We start from the raw sequence: 21,833 nt of genomic DNA on the forward strand, positions 1-21,833 counted from the left end.
GCTGAGATCAAAACCACGTGTCTCATGTCTGTATGCAAATATGAAGCTACACCACACAGCCAGTTAGCTTAGCTTACCACAAAGATGACAAATGTAATGCCCGGCTCTGTCCAAACACAACAAAGTCCAGCCTCCAGCACTGTGTGTCCATGCAGGCTATCCGTGTGGTCGATAAAGGCAAACTTTTTGTAATCTAAATTGTATGCCATAAAAAGTTGTAAATGCGTTCAAATATCACATATTCTGTCTAATATTTTGGTGAAATGCATAGTTTGTCTCCATTTGTTATAGCTCTTTTTCAATGATACAGATATTAGCACTTTGACAAGAGCAAAGTGTAACTGATAATAATCTACAAACACATCTACAGAATTGATCTCAGTACACTTAGGTCGGCTGTGGGAAAGACTGTTGCTACCTTTCTCTCTGTGGATAATATGGATTTTGAAGGATTCTTCTGTACTCTGCGACTTCAGTTATGGGGTACTGTTAGTAATTGTAACACTTAGGTATTCCTTCATGTCTTATTGACATCGGTCTTAAATTTAATTTATTATAGTTAAATACATTCTTGATATTAACCCACTGCCTTGTTATCTACTTATCCCCATGAAAACCGTTCTTCTTTACTCACCATTAAATGAGTAAAGAAGAAAAGCAACATGTGTATTTAATGTGCACCTGATTCAGTCTCCCTCCACTACGAGCGTAAGTTGCCGTCTCTTTCGGATTGAGTTTACCTTGACTCAGGGTCAGGGTGTGTAAGGGCAGTATGACGGAAGGAAGGGGGGTGGCAGGACAAACTATAACTACAGTGAGTCTCTGAAGTTAAGTCACATGTGTTTGCTTGTAGTTGTTTTTTCGCTCGCCCAGGGAAAGCTGCGCTGAGCCAACCGGTTCACCTAAATACCTTAGCAGCTCTCTGCACTGGGCTTAGCCTCATGCAGATTCAACACAGTGTTTCAGCAGGTGCTGGTCCACTGCTACCCGAAACTAGACAATATGAATGAGGTCCCTTTGTGGTGTGGGGGGTCAGCCATCTGTCACAAGATGCGCAATCTTTGTTAGGGATACAACCCCCCCCCCCCCCCCCCCCCCCCCCCCCCCCTCACTACTTGTTACTGCAGGCAGGCCACAGTGAGGTCATATCCGGCCTTTGGTTGGTGCACACTAGCAGGTTGCATATTTAAACAGCTCAGTGGTCAGATAAAGATCATTCAATCTCTTCATTAAAGCAGATCCTCAACCTCGGCAGTCTCTTGCTGTGTATCCGCTTTTCTGTCTCACTGCTCCCACACACACCCTCGGCCCGTCCTTATGAACAGCTTGTTACAAGAAAAAATTAGGCAAACGAGAGCTAAGACTCCTCACATGACTGCCAAGCACGCGCCGTCTAGTGTGTGTACCCGAGCAAACACACAACCAAAAACCTGCGTTCTACTGTTCCTTTTCCTTGAACTAATCATGTGAAAAGGATCTGTGTTATTGTGTAGCTGATGAATGTGTGAGACAATGTTGGTGGGCTTACAGTTGGCTCCTGGTGCATTATGGGATGGGTTCTTCTCGTCTCCCATCTGAGGGATCACATGTGTGCCTATTGGAATAGTGATGCTCACATATGAAAATAACTTACAGTGGGAGAGCATTTCTGATCTTTGTTCTTATGGAGCATTGCTTTTTGTCTATATTTTTGTAGTAGTCAAGAAATACCAACCAATAAATGTTTAGGACTAACAGGTATTGTTTGTGTAGTCACAATCTTTGTGTAGCTAAATATCCCATCACAATTAAAACCACATCAACGATAAAGTTGCAAACTATGGTATACTTTGAATACATTGTAAATACTAGCTGCAAATAGTGTCCATTTGTTTGATTAAATTTGAAGGGCGTTGAGAATAGTGAGGCTCTGGCCGCAATTTTCTGTCCGAACAGGTCTTGAGCCAAAGAGAAAACTAACAAAGCCCGACCCAAACTCAAAAGTCACTTCCAAAGTCGAGTTATCCACACTCTACTTGAGACTGACCACAGACAGGGCAGCCAAAGTACTGAGGGACAGACTGCTAGAAACGTGCAAGTTTAAATTGAGTGAATCAGACACATACCTTTGTGACATCGACCATTAGCAATGTTAATGACAATGAATATAAAGAATATCACCTTTTCCTCTGAGACTGATCCACTCTCTGCATTTCATATAATTTACTAACTGAACAGTCATTGTTTTATAACTGGAAGACTATGCGTGTGTATTGGGTTGTTGTGAGATTGCCCTCTACTGTTAATCTTTTTGGGAACTGGATGTGGATTAGTCTTGCAGTTTACATCAGCAGATTGAAGCGCTCAGGTGTGGCACTCCTAGCAGCTTGCAATTGGGGCATTCTCTCTCTCTCTCGCTCTCTCTCGCTCACTCTCTCTATCTCTTTCTCTCTCTCTCCCTCACTCTTTCTCTCTCTCTCTCTTTCTCTCTCTGTCCCTCACTCTCTCCCCCCTCCCCCCTCCATCTGTCTCGTTCTGCCTCGCTCTGTCTCTGCTTGCTGCTCTGCTGACACACTGGAGGATGACAGGTCAGCAGGAATGACTGCAGTATAACTGGAGCTGAGCAGGGCTTCACTGAACCGCCCGTCTGCTCTTCCTCCACATGGTACCACCTTTCTCACACATTGCAATGCACACACACACACCCATACACACAGAGTGAAACACAACCTCAAACAATCTCCCCAGGACTCCGCAAGAAGACGAGGGCGTTGCCTGCAGCGCTCGATGGTTCCATGGCTGGACTGTGACCCACATGCTATGATGTCACTTCATGATTTGAGGGTTGTGTGTGTGTGTGTCTGTGCGTGTTGAGAAAAAGCAGAGGGCGGTTTGTGTGAACTGTACGTGTTGGAGTTTGTCAATGCTTCAGGATGGAGGGGGTGTAGGTGGACAGTCGACTCACTCTGCTCTATTAAAAAAATGACTGAGTGTGAATTAAATCCCCGTAAAGAGTGTGGAAGAGCAACAGCATGTCTGCCTGCACCAGCCAGTGTGGACCTGACCCACGTAACAGGGGATCTCATTAGTCACACACTGTGCGTCAGCTGGCAGCACATTCAGACAGTCGGGTAGTTGAGCTCGTCAGCCTGTCAGTCACTCAAGATTTCACACCGAAATAGAATCTCTACTTTTTTTTTATTCTTTATTGTAAAGTTTATGGTTAACCTGTAAAATAGTAAGCTTAATTTATGTTTCTCTGTCTGTAAGGGTTTGATAATGACATATTGGAAAGCATTGCTTGTTTTGTTTCAAATCTATCTATCAGCCAATACTTTAGCATGTGGCATTTTAAACTCACAAATATCAGCATTGGCCCCCAAAATCCATGTCATTCATTTTAGCCAATTAGATCTAGCGGTGTGGTCACCTAGTTAATTGCACATCCTGAAACTGTATTAGTCCAGAAAACCACGGTGAGCATTGTGTAGGCTGAATGTTTTCTGTTGCTCAACTGGCTTTATTTTGAATGAGCCATACCACCACGCACTTTGCTTCTCAGCCAGTAAGCTCAGTCTGTCAAGCAGGAAATGAGCCTGTGAGTTATCATACTAGTGAGTCACTGTGTCAGGTGGTGCTGTACATGCACCTGAATTTGCTCGGTAGTGAGCTATAAGCTGATTATTCTTTAGCTTTCTTATTTAACTTCTTCCGTACAGGAGCTGGCTCTTGCATGGAAACGCCACGCTGTTCCCAGAAACCACTGAGCACAGATATGAAAACAATAACATGTTAGCTTGCTTATTATGCTTAGTTATTTCAATATATGCAAATTTGAGGGGAAAACAGGTGTTTATTTTATGTAAACCTCATACCCTGATATTCAGAAAAATAATATGCATATCAATATATGAATGAATGAACTGACCTTTTTTGTCGGTGTATTGTTTCCATTTCTGTTTTTTGACCATCCTCTTGTCGCAGTGTTTAAAGTGAGTCCGCACTCTGCACAATGTTACACAAGCACTTTATATTAAATCAACACGCAATGCACTGGGGTTGACGGGGTGAGCTATAATGGAGCTTTTTTACCTTTGTGTAATGCTTGAATTCCTGCCTGTCCTTGAAAAAGTCCATATGCACAACCTTTTTCGGTGTAGACTGAATTGGACCAATTATTACGTAAACACATTTATTCTCACATCCTGCATAATCACGTACTCATGTTTTATCCCGTGGGAGCCGATCTTCCACAAAAGAATGAGTATCCACTTTCCTGTTTATCAACATTCTTTTGCAGCTACCATCTTCATATTTTTTTTCCTCCAAATTCTCATTCCTTAAAATCTAGTGCGCTGAGCTTGTGACAGTGACGAGGTTGACAACAAGACGACTTTGTGTTCAGGAGGATTATTAGTAGCATGTGTGTTTTCTATTGTGTGTATCATGAGACGTAGTGATGCAGGTTTTTTAAGCACCATTCGATATTGCCATATTTCAACCATCACTGCTGTACCCTGATTTGCTGACACGTAACACTTCCAGATTCTTGTCAGGTCTAAGTGTCATAACACTTATATAAAACCGCCCTTCGTTGTGCTCTGGGTCCAACGACAAGTTGTCAATGTTCACACACTCATCTTAAATTGAACATGTCCTTTATGTTTGTTTGTCTTTTCAGAACCGTGAGCTGCAGATCATGCGGAAGTTGGACCACTGCAACATCGTCCGCCTGCGTTACTTCTTCTACTCCAGTGGTGATAAGGTCAGCTCACTGAGTTTTTCTTCCCTCTGGTATCTTCATTTGAACTGTAACAGCATGCAGTGCTGCACTTTCAATTCAGCAATGAGAAGATAGTGTCGAGTTTTTCGAGGTAATTTGTCACCAAGAAGAAATGTTATTAAGGCACCTTCAGGCCAAATGAGAAGAAGGAAAATGGGGAATATATAAATATATATTGGGTTGGGTATCGTTTGATATTTAACGATTTTGATTCCTCCGGTTCTTACTGATTCTCGCTTTTTTCAATTCTTTAAAAGGCTGGGTCAGAACATTTCACAAAAAGAATATTTATTTTTATAAACCTTTACACAAGTCATATTCATATTCACAACTGACCTCAGTTTATCGACCTTGGAAATACATTTCAAGCAGTTGCTGTTGAATGACATTATTTTATTCATTCAATGCAGTGTAACTGTAACATTGAAACCCGCTAATGTGACAACACAGCAACAAGTCGATTAATTTACAGTTTAGAGAGCTGCAGCGCGTAGGCGTTGATGAGAGACGATTAGGAACGTCTGTGTGGGCTGCTGGTGCACTTGCAACAAAACCGAATAAGGGTAAGACAGATGTTACTTAATTTTCACTTACCAGATTGCTATGAGGCGCTAGCTGTTGGCTGAGGGTTGACTGAGGAGGAGGTCTGGGTTACTGACGGAGAGGGAGACCGGCTCAACACGTTGAAACCTCAACTCTTGTTAGTTTGGATACCGAGCAGACCAAGGTGTTTAGTCATGTTAGTTTTGCATCCTCCCTTAAGACTGGAACCTCCATGCCCAACCCTATCCCTGAGCTTAGTGGGTATTTAAAGTGAGTAAGCAGTGAGATTAGTCCAATAATTTAGCTTTCTCTCATGGTCACAGCACTTTCTAAATATCTCCATTATTCTTCAGCCAGAGTTAGTCTTTATTTTCCTGGGAAATGTCTGCCTATCCTATTTTTTCAATATTCCCTGTGCTGCCCCCATCTCCCCTCAGCTGTCTGCCTGCTGGCCTGTGGTGCCTTACATTAGTACATACTGTACATCATGACAGGGAAGTCCCTCTCGGCCCTTCTGTCCGTCTCCGTCAACCCTTGGCCCTTCCCCTGGAGACTACAAGGCTGGACTATGTCATTCAGCTAGCTGACAAACAGGCAGAGGTCCATGTGTCAAATATAGACACACATGGAGCTGGCACACAGGCTGTTGAGACTATACCCATGACTCTGCGTTGAGGAATGCTTCCCTGTCGCACACTCGCTGAGGCCATGGAAAGCTGTCTTGGATTATAGAGTGGTGGTGATGGTGAGGGGTGGGAGAAGATGGGTAGGGGGCATTGGTCTGCTGGACTGGAGGGTGTTGGTTAATTATAGCCTAAAGAATCCCTCCCCTCCACGCTTTAAGCCCCACCCTCTTCCCACCCTTCTTGTCATGTCATGAGCCCACTAACCACTGGGCAGGCAGCTCCGTCTAGGTACTGACACACTGAGCAGCCCTACTCCGTCCCAACCTGCCTTTCACAATCACATGATTTTTAATAATCTGCAACTCTTGTTTGCATCTTAGATTAGTTTCACCTTTAGACCCTTTAAACCCCCCCCTCCTGGGTCTGCTTTCATGTATACATTTATTCTCCCTTCTCCGCCCCCCTCACCGTATGACTCTGGGCTAATAATGGAGACTGGCACCATGCTGGTGTGGGGAATTACCACCCATAGAGCCTTGAGTTGGAAAAAAATAGTAGTGAAGTAGGGGAAAAGGTAATGTCACTAGGAAAGAGAGGTTGGTGGACGAATATGTAGTTGCCGGAAAGTTGATGGATATATGACAGAAAAGGGAAATCAAGGCTGAAGAAAAGACAAGATGAGGTCAGGTCAAGTGTATGCAGGTGCTGCTGGTGTCCTGATGTGAGGGTCATGCTGGCTGCAGCTGTGAAATGGCCCGGGACTGCTGCAGCTGTAGCCGTAAGCATGTGCACAGGTAGTCTTATGTAACCACTTACATGTGGTGTGCTTGACACACAGAGTGTCCTTTTTGCTTTTACCCTTTAACCACTTGTATAATACTGTTCAAACAGGAGGCCACTGCACCAAACGGCGTGGGCAGGTTAGCAAATAGCGGGTTGACTTTCAACTCCTCACAGCAAGAGTGCACGACATTCAGTTGACACAGTTTCCCTCTGCTTTTATTGACTCTCAAATCACATCTACATACATTCGCACACTTTTGCTTTCAGCGCCCATTTGATAATCTGATGTACAAATCAACATTCTGTCAAACACCATTCTTGGCAGCAGGTTTAAGTTACCTTCTTTTATTTCTGCCACAACATTCAGTTCTTTCTCAGGTTTTGTTGAATTTATTTCATCAACGTTAATTATGATTCATAAACCACTCAAGGCATGAGGATACAAACCCACGTGTTGTTGGGCTTAATTATCTTGCAAAGACTCAGAGCCCACCAGTCCTCCTACTGCGTCACACCATCTGATCCCAGTGTGTCAATGACTGTGCTGAAATAAATTACCAATAAATTTAAATAAATACAACTTAATTAGGAATATTACATTTGAAAGCATATAACACAAAGGTATTTAGTCTTCAAAAGCCTTGCGTGGAGCCTTTGTTGTCTTTCTATGCCGAGGACCCATTTGTGTCTATTTTCTTTACCTATTGAAGAACAAGCTCCTTTTGTCAGTTGTCCTGCAGAACTTATATATTTGTCTACATTTGAATGTTTGATGTAATGAACTCTCACATTAGGCTGGATTACCGACTGGGCAAAGAGGGCAACCGTCCCTGGCTCCTAACGCTCAGATACTCTCATTGCCTCAGTATTTCTGCATGGCAATTCTTTTTTGCGATTTAAAATGAAAATTTGTCTCATGATATTGGTCATTGAAACAGAATATAAACTTTATACACTTTATGTGATGGGCAATTAAAATTACTAGGTTCATGTTATTCACAGAGAAGGAAATGTGCTGCAGGAGTCCTAGTGGTGAAAATCCTACTGGGTTCTTATACAGGACATGTACTCCAAAATATATGATCACCTCCACATAATAATAATAATAGACGGCATATAGTTGCATCCAGTCTTTAAGTAACGTGTGGTGCTTGTTCTGTGGAGCTGCTGCTGAAACAGTGAGAGAAAAGGGACACGTGTATAAGATGACATGTATGTGTCTCATATGACTCATATTATAGGCTTATTCACAGACGTGCATTGGGATGTTGTATCTGTCCTCATTCATTCATCTTTCTGTCATCCTCCTCAATTTCACAGATTCATTAGCACCGAATGTTGTGCAAATGACTGCAATGATTTGGATTGCCATGTGCATTAAGTCAAGTGCTGACTTGTAATGTAATGCAATTTGTCAACTATGATTGCCAAGCTCAACAAGGGGCACCTGACCATGAAGCACATAAACTAGACTTGTAGAAACTGTCGTGTATGCTGCGTCCTGCTCAGCTGTGACTTCCACACAGCACCGCCTCCATCCGTCAATCCTGCAACATGACATAACAGTGATTGCCGTTGATGGATAGCTGAGGCCGTTGTTCAGGCGCAAGCGATCTCCTCAGCAAATTAGAGGCTGAATTATTTAGCCGGGGAGCGAGTAAGAAGCCAATCAGATCCCCGCCCGGCTAACCATCTGGGAACAAGCCAAGGAAGTGGCTTTGTAGTGAGGCAGGAAGTGAGTCATCGCTGTTGCTAGGCTAAATATAGCTTTGGTGGCACTAGCAGGAGGAGGAGAGGGGCCTTGCAGCCGTCACAAATGTTATCAATGGGAGGTTTGCTGGTGAAGGAGGAAAGGGCTTGTTCACACACACAACCGAACACACGCACACACATACACACGTGGTTACTGGAGAGAGACAGGGGTGTTACGGGGTGTGTGTGATAGCAGTGACAGATGTGTGTTTAAATGTCTAGCTTTCACAGGTCCAGCTCGCTCATTGTGCTCTGCAGACCAACTCTGTTCACCACCGAGGCTGCATGTTGTGCAGACTGTTCACACGCTCACACATGAAGGCGGATACAAACTAATTCCCTAACCAAGTGGAAGGGGAAGAGAGAAACAGCAGGGAAACATTTTTATTAATTTAATTTGAAAGCCTGGATTTATTATCCTGAGGCAGAAAGTCTCACAGGTGTGTGTATGTTGGTCGGACACTGGTCACCGACAGCGGCCTCTCACACGATCTCTTCCCCACTGGTGCAATCCAGCTCTCCAAGATTCCAGGTCCATTAAACACATTATGTTGCAGACATGTTTCCTGCAAGACTTTTCCCACACAAAGGAAAACTAACTCGTACATTTGTGTTTTTAGATTCAGCCCCTCCAGAAAATTTCAGGAGAATGTGTTAAGTTCAGTGCCTATCTGAAAGCAGCTTTAGTCGCATTGGCAGAGTAGGGAGAGATGGAGGAATGCATCATTTGATGTTATAGAAAATTCTGATTTAAAATCAGACAAAAAAAATTAGAATCAGACAAAAAAAACCACACCAGCTCCCACTCATAGATAACATAGCTGATAGCGGAAGTATTCTTCACGTCACCCAGTCCAAATGTGTCATCTGACGTCTGCTGCTCTCCCTACTAACACACTATCAAGGAGCAGCAGGAGAGTTGTGAATGCATGACTGAGGATGTCGGAGTTTGAGGGCAACTTCCTTTGTCAGTTTATATGCATTGTGTCAAAAAATATTTCCCAACTGTTGCATTTCAGCACGAGTGCGGTTTGCGGTCGTGACTTAAATCTCCAGAACAATAGTTTCACGAGAAACACCCAGTAACTCCGTTCAAACAGGAAGTCCTGGAATAATTGGGTAGAGAAGCCTCAGATGCAGCATCCTTTCAGGGTCAAACGTGCACGACCCGGCCCTCCAAGGCGGGCCTCTTCCAACCAGGAAATGAGGAAATGATATCATTGTCTGTGGCCGCTGTTGGAGTACAGGCCATCATGACGCATGCCTGTGTGTTTCCTGCCCCTGGGATAGAGCCCTGTACAATGGATCCCCAGTTAGAGAGAGGAAAGAGATGCAAGGGGCCGAATCCTGCAGTGAGACATTGAAACGAGTGCTGTGAAAGAGAACATGAGTTGCATCAGCTTCCTTCATCAGGGAGACACACTAGACAACGAGAAACGAGAGGGAGTACAGACAAAGGGAGAGAAAAGTAAAAAAGAAAGGAGACGTGCATGAATGTGTGCATATATAGATCATAAATGCAATTTTTATTCAATTTAACGCCCTTAGTCTTACAAGGGCGTTAACCCCTTGTAGGGGTTAATTCTTCTCTTTGCTTTTCTGCAAAAGTCCTAATTTCCACTTTTTCTGCTTTATTCCCCTGGTTTGTTTTTGTGCACATGGTGTAACCTCTTTTTCTTGTTTGTGCTTTTCTCCAACAGAAAGATGAAGTGTATCTGAACTTGGTCCTGGACTACGTTCCTGAGACTGTCTACAGAGTGGCAAGACACTACAGCCGAGCCAAACAGACCCTGCCCATGGTTTTTGTCAAGGTATCAACGTGTGTGTTTGTGTATGTCTGTAACTATCATGGCCAGAATATATTTGATCATTTATTAACAATAATAGGGAGATATTTTACATATATCTCACACTGTATTTTAATATTAGAATCAGTTATGTCCAGATTCATTTTCTTAATTTATTAATCAGGCTTATTCACCAGGTATCACCACTGCTTCTGCTTCAGTTTAATTAATAAACTTACTTTATTATCAAAATATGTATGTATGTATATATATATATATATATATATATATGGTAAAGAATCAGCAAGATAGTGACCCAACAAGGTAAACTTAACCTCCTCCACCTCTAATATGACTTACTGTAAAAGTGACAGATATGTGAAACAAATTAATAATTTGAGATGGCAAAACGACAATTACTTTCTAATCACAGTGAAGTCATTGAAATAAAACCCAACAGTTAATCATTTCCACACTGCAAAAGATGGACATTTTGAGGAGAAGACCTTTCATGCGTTTACTCGTTTTTACGTAATTTTGTCTTCATCTTGCTCCATTTTAAATTCCAAATATGTAGGAGTACATTACTATTTTAAATTCTGAGTAGTTTAAAAAGTGTATATGAAAGGTCAACATGTATAACATGAAATATATATGGGTTATATACCCCAGTGCACCGTCCACCAAAATAACAAGTCCTCTGATTGAATCGGAGGGAAGAAGCAGACCATGCAGCTGCAGGAAAATGGTTTATTTTATCGCTACACAGCCTGACTAACAAGATTCAGGAGTGAAAGAAGTGGCGTGTGACTCTGTCGTCTAAACATTTGCTGATAAAACATTACACACTTGACTGGTCTGAAATCGATTCTCGAGTGGTTGTGTCCCGACTTAAACCCTGTAATGAAAACTGAGCTTGCTGTTTGTGTAGTCGTAACCTGTGTGTGTGTGCCTGTTTCTATGCGTGTAGTTGTACATGTACCAGCTGTTCAGGAGCCTGGCCTACATCCATTCGTTTGGAATCTGCCATCGGGACATCAAACCCCAGAATCTGCTGCTGGACCCGGAGACCGCTGTGCTCAAGCTCTGTGACTTTGGCAGGTGAGCGACGCAGAACGTACAACTTTGTGGAGTAGACTCAACCGCGAGCTGGCTTTTTCCTGGCATTTGAAGGAGCAGTGTGAATTATTATTATTATTTGGAAAAAAATGCTTATTCCACCTTATGCTGAGTCTTAGACAAGAGGATCAATGCCACTCCCTTATCTATTTAGTATATATTAGGTAATGACAAGGTGTCCTGCAAAGAAATAGTCCGGCACATTCCCAGGCTTATTCTGCAATAAAATGATTTTCTAACTTTAAAATGTGTCGACGTTAAAGGTGCTGCAGGCAGATTTCTTTATCCTTGGACAGAGCTGAGTCGTCAGTTTCCAGGTTTTAATCTAAGCTAAGCTAACTGGCTGCTGCTGCTTGTATCCTCATAGGCATTTTACAGATATGAGAATGGTATTGATCAGAAGTGTATTTCCTCAAAATGCTGACCTGTTCCTTTGCTCATCAAACTGACACATATGGACCCTGTAGTGTTAATATAAGACTTTAGACTGTATAAGAATGGTTGAAGTGACAGCTTCCCAAATGTGACACCAAAGCGCCTCCATCACCCTCTGATGTTTGACTGCAGATTATGTCATACAAATACAATATACCCCTCCATGTTAGCAAATGGGACATGGGCCAAACTATAAAGTAAAAACTAAGGGATAATTTTTTCTCGAAGAAGTTGTCTGTGTTGCAGACCAATGGGTAATGATGTGTGTAACAACTGATATTACCCAGTGTCATTTGGAATGAGCAAGCAGGCAGTATTTTTATTTAGTTCACACATGCAAATCCTTTTTACATTGCTTTTCCTTAGGTCGATATTTCCTTTATTTTCGACAAAATGCTACAGAGTAGGATGTTGATGCTTGATGACTATAATGATGTTGATGATGGTGATTATTATTGTTGTGTGTGTGTGCAGTGCTAAGCAGCTGGTCCGTGGAGAGCCAAATGTTTCCTACATCTGCTCTCGCTACTATCGAGCCCCTGAGCTCATCTTTGGTGCCACTGACTACACTTCCAGTATAGGTAAGTTGACTCCAGCTCTCACTAGATTAAAGTGGGTCATTGAATTTTACTCATTATTTTAATTAGTTGACAAAGAGAAGAGAACATTATCACATGTTCTGTGTTTTTTGCATCGCACCAGTGAATTGGTGTCGTATTTGTTTCCTTTTCTTCTTCTTGTCATTGACTGGCCTCTTCCTTCAGATGTGTGGTCAGCCGGCTGCGTACTGGCAGAGCTGTTGCTAGGGCAGCCAATCTTTCCTGGTGACAGTGGAGTGGATCAATTGGTTGAAATCATCAAGGTAAAGACTGGGGGGGGTTTCACATGGCGTAAAAACCCTCTATACACAGCAATGAGGTGTCCGAAGAAGTTACACAGGAGATGTAACGCTGTGTTCTGCCTGTCATCTTGTTCTGTCCAGGTTCTCGGCACCCCGACCCGAGAGCAGATCCGTGAGATGAACCCCAACTACACCGAGTTCAAGTTCCCCCAGATCAAGGCACATCCTTGGACTAAGGTGAGTCAACAGGTACAGGAGCCCTTTTACTTCTTTAAGATTCACCACCACCGCATCTCTCCATGCTTGTTTAGACCACATACCTGCTTGCTGCTCCATAGACATCACCTCCATCCAATACAGCTGCTTTCCCACTAACCGACGTGTTTTTGGAAGGATAAATATATAGAATAATATAGTTGTAAACAGTTGCAATATAACTCTAAAGCTAAGTTCACACTACATAATTTCCATCACGATTTGCCAGTGGCTGTTGAGATTTGCCTATATGTGTGACGCCCCATCGCCAAGTCTGATTAATACAGTATTAAATCCCTGGTGAGCAAATGTTAATGAGGCTGACTTGACAAAAAGAAAAGAGAAATGTACCTTCAAGCTACTACAAATAAAGCTCCTATATTTAGATAAATAGCTTTAACTGCTGAACTCAAAACGACGCTCAATGTGTGAACTCTGCTCTTACCTATTCAGTGTGGCAGCTTTATACTCTCATCAAATGGCCTTTTGCTCCTTTTTCAAATTGTCTTATGAATGCGAAGGTAGCACATTTAGTGTGGATGACAAAACGTGAAGAGACTTTAGATTAGAGCTTTTCTTGTTCCCGCGGTCATGTCAAAAACCTGTCCAAATGCTTGTGCCACAATATTGTGTTCAGCCCCTGTTGGTTAAACCGGCTGGGGAAAGAAATTGTCCATCAAACTGAGAATGTTTTCCAACTTTTGTTCTTAACAATCTCTAGCACAAAGACATGAAAACCTGATAGATGGACGTTTTTCGAAAATTTTAAGTGAAGTCCCATGCAGCAGTGGGTTCAGGAACACTTGAACAATGCTGCCCAACATGTTTGTAGGGTGGTTTGTGGTTTTGAACCCGTGTCATCTCAGGTAAAACCTCCCCCTCAAAACCTTGAAACCTCAGGGCAAATCTGAACAGCCGACTGAATACAGATGAGAAGGCCAGTCCCTGCTCATTCAGACGCTCCTTACTCTGTTCTCTGTTTCAGTCTGATGAGGACCTATGAACCCATCTCTCATGGTTAATGCTGTCAATTTAAGTTATATGAAGTATTAATCTGTCAGTAAAAAGATTCAGGGACCGTCTCTGTACCTGATTCCCCCTCAGCAGTCCCACCCACACCTGTTCCATTGGATAATAGTCATCCAATCAGCAGGCTGCAGCAGGCTCTCTTGTTAGGTTATTGGACTCCCTGCTGTGGTCGCTCGCTGTTACTGCAATCAGTTTACTACTGTTCACTGCTGCAACAATCAGATTCATTCATTCATTCATTCATTCATTCATATACCTTCATCATGTTACATGTGACTGAGCATTTAGATCAGTTCAACCATTGTGGAGGAAACATCTACTTGTTGTGCTTGTGTGTGTGTTTGTTTGTGAAATGTCTTGACAAAAATATAATTTACCTCGTACTATCTCTGTTTTGACACCCGTCTTTGTGTCTGACTGGTGTTCAGGTGTTCCGGCCGCGCACGCCCCCCGAGGCCATCGCCCTGTGCTCTCGCCTGCTGGAGTACACGCCCACGGCCCGCCTCACTCCCCTGGAGGCCTGCGCTCACTCCTTCTTTGACGAGCTGCGCGAACCCAACGTCAAGCTGCCCAACGGGAGAGAGAAGCCCTCCCTCTTCAACTTCACCACCCAAGGTATGAACACGGAAGTTCACCCAGATCCATTTTCTGAGAGGACGAAAATGTACCATATATTGTCAGTTTTGCATTGTTAACATTACTGAAATTATCAAGGGATATTACAGGCCTGAAGGTATGCTGCATCTGTTCGTTAACCTTTTTCAAATGGTCCTACAGTGCCTGACTTGGTATTTTCTGTATAGAATATAGAGTTCAATGATATGGAATACTACTTCCATGTCATTGAACTCTATACAACCTAAGCTAGAAGGACAGGTAATCTATAAACCATAACAAAATATGAAAGCAATTTTGTCATGTTTTTTTTCACCTGCTGTTTAATATCCCTCTTGTTACTTCAACCTTTTCATGCCTTTCCCCTTTTTTACAAAAGTCACAGAGACACAACAGCATATCTCATTCTTTGTCTTTCAGAATTGTCCAGTAATCCCTCTTTGGCCTCCATACTCATCCCGGCCCACGCCCGCAGCCAGGCCTCCGCCTCCACCCCAACCAACACCTCTGCCACCACAGGTTAGAGCAACTCCTCCTCCACTGGCCACTTGTTTTCTGAGGCTAAACTTGAGGCTTTTTATTGCTGCCAGTGTGCAAACAAGTTTCCTCCTTGTTCCTAACATCATGCTAGAAGTCATTCTGAGCAGTATATGCTTTTATACAATTTTTGACATTGAGCAGAAAGCATGGACATACCTATCCTACTGAGTCAGTTTCACTTATTTACTCCTGGGAGTGTGAGTCCACCCTGAAGCTGAGCTCACAGCAGTGGCTGCAGGAGGAAACAATCCTTCCCTGCTTTACATTTTTTCCAGTGGAGCTGCTGTAAAGTCTGCTTAATAATAAAAACACAGACTGTTACCTTATGCTCTCACTGTGTCTCTGTCGCTCTAAGATCATCTCCTCTTCCTGACCGTAGATGGCAGCAGCACAGAGCGAGGTCCCAGCACCACCACCGCCTCGGCCTCGGCATCCAACTCCACCTCCTGAGCCCGCAGACCGCGCCCCGCCCCGGTCTCAGCCCCAGCCCCAAGGCCTCTCCATTGCCCCGGCCAGGGGGGGGGGAGCTCTGCCCAGCTCTGCTCTGCCCTGCTCTCCTCCCTGACACCAGCGGAGCGATGCTGACGCAGTCCGGTCTCAACAGCTAAGACGACAGCCCTTACGCGACCACGAACACAAAACCCAAGCCTCTCTCTCTTTTATCCCGACTGACACCTCCCACCCCCCGATCCAGCTGTTTGAACTCTACTCCATCCTCCATCGAAGACGTCTCTCCGTGCTCTTTCAGCGGGGAAGCGATGCGCAGGGCCAAAGGTGTTGTCGACTGTACTATTGTTAAAAGTACACTGTACATGTATACACAATGCTAGCCTGCTAATGTTTGTAAGAGGACAATCTGTAGAAAAAAAGTCCTGAGCTGTTCCCCTCGTCCCTCAACCCTAACTCCTCCTGCATTGATCCATTTTTCTGCATCTTCATCCTCTGCCTCCCCACAGACCCTCCTCTCCCTCCCTCCCTCCTTTGGTTTGTCTTGTAGTGCATGGCCTGAGTATGGTTAGGATCACCTCGGGGGGGTCACCATACCCTCTCACTTCTCATCTCCACTTCTGCAAACAAGGCATGAGGCTCGCGCACGCGTATACACACACATTCAATAAACACACACACAAACAAACACACACACCACACATGGATGCATGACGATCCTGATGTATGTGGGAAAAAAAGCAGTCCAACCGTGGAGGTAATGTTTTGACACGTTTTTTTTCATAGCCTGGGGTTTGTTTTTAAATGTTTAGCGAACGGTTTTTACTCGACCTTGTTCTTAATTTTCTTTTGATTTACTCCCGGGCAGGCTTTTTATTTTATTTAGTTTTTTCGGATCGCCATGTGCGATGGATGTGACATGTATCTGGTCCTGTGTGCTTGTATAATATATACATACAATACAAAAAAAAAAAACATGCATACATACACAGTTTATATATTACTTTTCCTTATGTATAAAAAGTATATATAGATATATGTATATTAACTACAATGGTTCAGAAATCAGTTATGGTGAGCTCATATCTGGTAGAGCAGTGGCAATATTTGCCGCTGCCTAAAGACGATAGATTTAGATGTGGTGGTGTTTTTGTTTTTTCCTCAGTTTGTTGCTGGAGCGCAGTCGGACTCCAGCCGTCACTTCTCCGTTCCCCTGTGTCGTCTGTATTAAGGCCGTCAGTGGATTTAGGGCACCGCTCTATTCTGTCTTTTTACCGACTCTGTCTGTAACAGTGTTTTTTTCTGTGACAGTGCAGCGTCTAGACACCTCCTCTCCCCACGGTCTAGATCTTCCTCTTCGTCTCCGTGAAGAATTTGAGATTGTTTCTGAAAACTTTTCTTTCTTCTCTCGACTCTTTGAGAAGTCTCGGCAGTCGTCCTCCTCGGCGCCACCGCTGACTTCCTCATGTGTTGTGACCACTGACTGAAGTGTTAGCCTAGCACTCGCCCTCTCTCTCTCTGTCCTCCACATGCCGCACATAAAGCCACTCGGTACAGTCTGTCCAAGCGTCTTATTTACAGAGAATACTCACTACATTAAAAAAAAAACAAAAGAAAAAACAAATAAAAATAAATACATAAATAAAAAAAGAAGAATTTGTATATACAGTATAAATGCTCCTCACCAAAATTCTGACTTGTCTGTTTTTTTTTCTTTTTTAAATGTTACGTTGATTTATCGTTTTTCATGTTGTGTTCAAGGTATGTATATATGCAGACCCATGTACTGTTTATGAGCAAAAACAAAGATGACGAAGGGTAGGGAAAGATAAAAAAAAAAGAAGATGAAAAGAAAAACCAGAATCAGGGCGAAACTGATGTTGTTCATGGATATTGTAGATGACGATAATGATCAGCTTTATCCAGCCATATGTTCAATCTTACCTGTACAGTACAGTAGATGACAGCTGTATTATTGTAACAAGAACTAGTCATGTATAGTGTAACTATAGTTTGGAGTGCCTTTGCTTTCATACACCTTCGCCTTGTTTCCTCGCCCCCTCCTCACCCGGCCCACGCCACCGACCCACCCGAATATTGTGACTCTCCCTTTGGTGCTGTTGAATGTCCCGCTAACCCGCTACACACACACACACACACATAAACACACACACTCTCCCCCTCACCTGATTTCCAACCTCCCTCTCTCTCCCACTCTTTCTCCCTTTTCATTGCACATTTAATGTCATATACAGACATTGTTAATCGTGAGGATATTTTTCCTTAACTGAAGATGGAAAAATATAGTGTTTATTTTAATAGATGTTTTATCTTGGACACACTCACATGTACAACACAGCAGTCCTTACATGGACTCCTGGGCGTGTGGGGCGAATTTTGGGGAGGTGGCGTGTTGTGGATGACAGCAGGGGTTCTAAAAGAAAAAAGGCCTCATATACTGTATATATACGAATACAGTACCGTTTCTGTATTACTCACAGTCTTGGTTCTGTTACCAAAGCCAAACTATGATGTAGTTGTGATGAGCCATCCTCCGAGGCAATAACGTATTCTGACTCTTTTATCTCTGGATATTTCTGTTGTTTCTCTCGTCTCTCCTCTATTTTCGAAGTGGGGATGGGGTGGGGGGAATTCAGTAGCACCTAAAGGGGTCGTCGAGTCATGTAGCCTTTCTCCTTGTCTCCCGCTTGCTGTAATTTTGCATTCATGAACGTGTTGCTACCCTCAACCGGAAAGTCTGACCACTTCACCCTTCAATAAAAAACAACCACAAAAGCTACCAAAAAGAAGACGAGCGAGTAAATGTGTTGGTATATTATAATTCATTTTATTATACCACCATATATACTTGTTCCAAATGCTCACTGGGTTTAACTGGGGCTAAAGAAAAGAAAAAATACAAAAAACATCCTGTATAACAGTACTACTACTTGAATGCCTCTGTTTGTGACTGAAATTTTTATTTCATTTTTTTTTTTTTTCTTTTTTTTCTTTTGTTTCTGTGAAGGTATGCTAAATGTGCACCTCTGTAAATATCCCCCCTGCGTGCTCTGAGGAATAGTTCCCTGGTACTGTAATTTGCATTAAATAAAGAGTAGGATAGCCTGGAAATGATAAAATAAGACTGTCTTTACATCTTCTTTTAGTGTCTCTTTGTCTCACCTTCATGGATGCCTTTACATTTTTTAAAAGCTTGCAATTTTCCTTTAGTTCTTAGATGTAAAATACAATCAAATGTTCTCAGGTTCTACATACAATTTAGCATAGTTGGATCTGTTTGCAGTAAATTTACAAAAACAAAGGGTTAACCCTGACTCTTAAAAATCATGTTTATTAATATTTGTTTATTCAAATCTTTTTAGAACAGCATTCTTTTTACCCGACGTACATTTTTGGAACATTCTTTGGTTTTACACATAACCAGCTTTATTTTTTCTGTGGCACCAACAGATCGGTCAGTCTCTTATTTTATCAGTTATCCTTTGCTCCATTACGACCGCTTGGGGGCACTGTTTGTCTTGCTGCAAATGACCCTTTACTTTGAGGAGCAATTCTATTTGACCTCATTCTTGTTGTACATGATCCAAAATGCAAAACTGCATCCTGAAGAAACATATATGTGTTTGTCTTTGCCACAGCAGCTCCTTTCATTCTCTGAGAAAGCACACACTTGTCTGGGATAGCCTATTAAAAAAAAAACATCAAATCAACTTCAAGTAAACAAGTGTACTGTATAATAACAGAAAGCTAATTCAAAAAACACAAATGACAGTTTCAGTATGATACACTCAGTCAGGAACACTTCATGATTTAACCATTATTGCACAAATGGGAATACGGTTATGCTTGGCGTCAGGCACGTGCAGAGACATTTTGGGGGGCAGGTGCTCAAACCAAAAACAGTGCACCCATCGCCAAAATTGTTTATGAAATTAAAAATAATAATAAATAAATAAAAAACACAGTAGGATATTTTCAAATTATATATTTATTTTTGTTAACAAATTAACTAAAATTATCAATTTGAATAAATAAATGAATAACAGGCAAAAACAGACAAAACAAGGCCATATTGAATAACCAAATAATATGTTGTTGTTAGGGCTAGTGATGTGATGGGCTCCTCTGGACCAGGTAGGGTTACTGATTCTCCCTCATCTGTTTTACTAGTTGATGGCCTGATCCAAGATAAAAGAGAGCTGCTACCCTGAGCTGCTTGCTGCAGTTCCCTGTCCTTCTGCTTTTGGAGTCTCTCTTTTCTTGGCATTATGCTGCAAATTTGTAAATGAAATAAATCAATTTTGTGCATAATTATCAAGAGTGACTTACATAATCTCTATAAAGCTGACAACACAGTACACACACATTTTTTTTACTGTTTTCTGACAGAGTTGAAGCATAAGCAGCATTAAACTAGTAATATTCCACAATATGCCTCACCAAACTGTCATGTAGCTCAACTTAAGACCTACCTTTCATTTCAATAACTACAATAAAACAAAACTAGTGAACTTGTCTAATTTGTAGAACAATAAAACTGCCTTCAAATTATTCTGTCTGTCTGTCTGTCTGTCTGTATGTAGTTTTAAGGTGGAAAGTGAGAATGTAAGACTTAACTTGTTAAAGAAAAACTTTACTGTCGGAATCTTTATCAGACAGTGTGTAAAAATCCCTCTCTGCTTTATCTTACCATATGTAAATGAGACCGAGAGCTGTTGTGTTGCAGGTATGGCCTGCCCCTTTAAGGAAAGTTTGTAGTGTGTGACGTAGTGCACCAGGGTATTGTGGGAAAAGACGCTCAAAGTGTGTTCATATAACGAGAAGTGATTGACCACCTAGAGGTGATGTGAGTGTTGCTCCTGCTGTATATCCGAGAAATAAATTGGCCGCATTCCAAGTAAAGAAACATCTCCTCCTCCTTATTCCCGGAGCGGTCCGGACGGCTTGTTACCGGCCAGACAGCGAGCCAAGATAACCAGTGACAGGGGAGTTTCCTGGTACAGGCGACATAGGAGACGTGACCAATGCAATGTAAAACAATACATTAATATCACACCATCATCCTCTTACCCGGGGTCGCACCTGAGGTAGAAGCGCTGCGAAAAGCGGTCCGCCTCCTTTCCTTTTACTTTGGCTGTTCGCACCGGCGCTGCCGGGTAGAACCGAGAAGCGCCGAGGCCACACACACACAAGCAAATAATCTCCTGTGGGGGGGTGGTGGCGACTACGGGCTTGCATATGTAAGTCACCTGTAAAGACCAGCATCATTTACCCCTGAACCAGCGCAGAGAAATGATGATGATGATGAAAAATTTAATTAATGTTATATATTTTTTTTAAATTAAATTACATTAAATTTAAAAAAAAACTGCGTAGCCTACTGCGCACTTCCTGTGCAGTAGGCTTCTGCGCATGATGTGCGCAACTAGGCCACACAGCCTCATGATTGCAACTTGCAAAAATAATAATATTGATAAATTATCACTAAAACTTCACAGAAAATATTTTCTATTTTACTACATATATTTGACAGCCTTACTTAAAAGTTACTTTTATATTTTTGGCTTTTAGATACTGGATGATTTAACATACTTTAAAAACCTATTGTTAGAGAATAACCCAGTACTCTTCCAACCTTGTCTTCAGACGCCTTGCAAGAATCACAGTCTGCTGTGATGTCCTGAGGCTGCCCCCTGCTGGCTGCTGGGTTCCTCTGCTGCTCTGGCTTGGTTTGTTTAAATTTGTAATTAACCAAAGTTGTCCATAAAATAAAATCTTAATATCCTCAAGGGCAATTTGATGTACAACCAGCAATCATTAATTTATGACAGAGAGAGTAATATTTATTCTTAAATATTGATGAATGAAGAAAAAATTGGGCTCCAGCAGAAGGGCACTTTTCTCATCCAGCGCAAAAGGGCCAGTGCTTGAGCACCACTAGGGGTCTATCTGTGCATGTGCCTGCTTGGCATGGATGGCTCCTTTCTTTGGATGTTCCCTGGATTAGCCACGTAGCACGCTGGGGTTGTAGGCAAGCAAGGCAGGGCATGAGTGGCAAAGTTGGGATCAGTGAGGAGGAGGTCGTATTTAAAGTGACGGCTTTGTTGAGGGAGGGGGCTGATGAGTGACTGACGAGCACCATGTATAAACCTCGCAGTAGCTGACAGCCTATGACAGCTGAGCACATGCCTTTGTATCCTGCATGAACTAACGCGATGCTTCATTAATAGAACTGTAAAACTTAGTGCATCCTAATCCGTACAGGACTTTGTGCGTTA

At 42.5% G+C, this 21,833-nt stretch overlaps 1 protein-coding gene across 4 annotated transcripts in view; it reads left to right on the forward strand.

Annotated features, from left to right (window-relative positions):
- The window catches only part of gsk3ba (glycogen synthase kinase 3 beta, genome duplicate a), a 28,174-nt gene extending 9,486 nt beyond the window's left edge, over positions 1–18,688 (forward strand). The window contains exons 3-11 of one of the 4 annotated variants that reach the window (XM_062402335.1): positions 4,661–4,744; positions 10,167–10,277; positions 11,224–11,354; positions 12,282–12,388; positions 12,572–12,669; positions 12,790–12,897; positions 14,361–14,547; positions 14,968–15,066; positions 15,443–18,688. In XM_062402335.1, the coding sequence (XP_062258319.1) occupies positions 4,661–4,744; positions 10,167–10,277; positions 11,224–11,354; positions 12,282–12,388; positions 12,572–12,669; positions 12,790–12,897; positions 14,361–14,547; positions 14,968–15,066; positions 15,443–15,537 (1,020 nt within the window). In that variant the 3' untranslated portion in view covers positions 15,538–18,688. The remainder of the gene's footprint in view (positions 1–4,660; positions 4,745–10,166; positions 10,278–11,223; positions 11,355–12,281; positions 12,389–12,571; positions 12,670–12,789; positions 12,898–14,360; positions 14,548–14,967; positions 15,067–15,442) is intronic. The other 3 variants (XM_062402337.1, XM_062402336.1, XM_062402338.1) reach the window with 3 other exon arrangements.
- The last annotated feature ends 3,145 nt before the right edge of the window (positions 18,689–21,833 follow it).

Source organism: Platichthys flesus, chromosome 13, assembly GCF_949316205.1.
Source record: "Platichthys flesus chromosome 13, fPlaFle2.1, whole genome shotgun sequence".
Classification (NCBI taxonomy): domain Eukaryota; kingdom Metazoa; phylum Chordata; class Actinopteri; order Pleuronectiformes; family Pleuronectidae; genus Platichthys; species Platichthys flesus.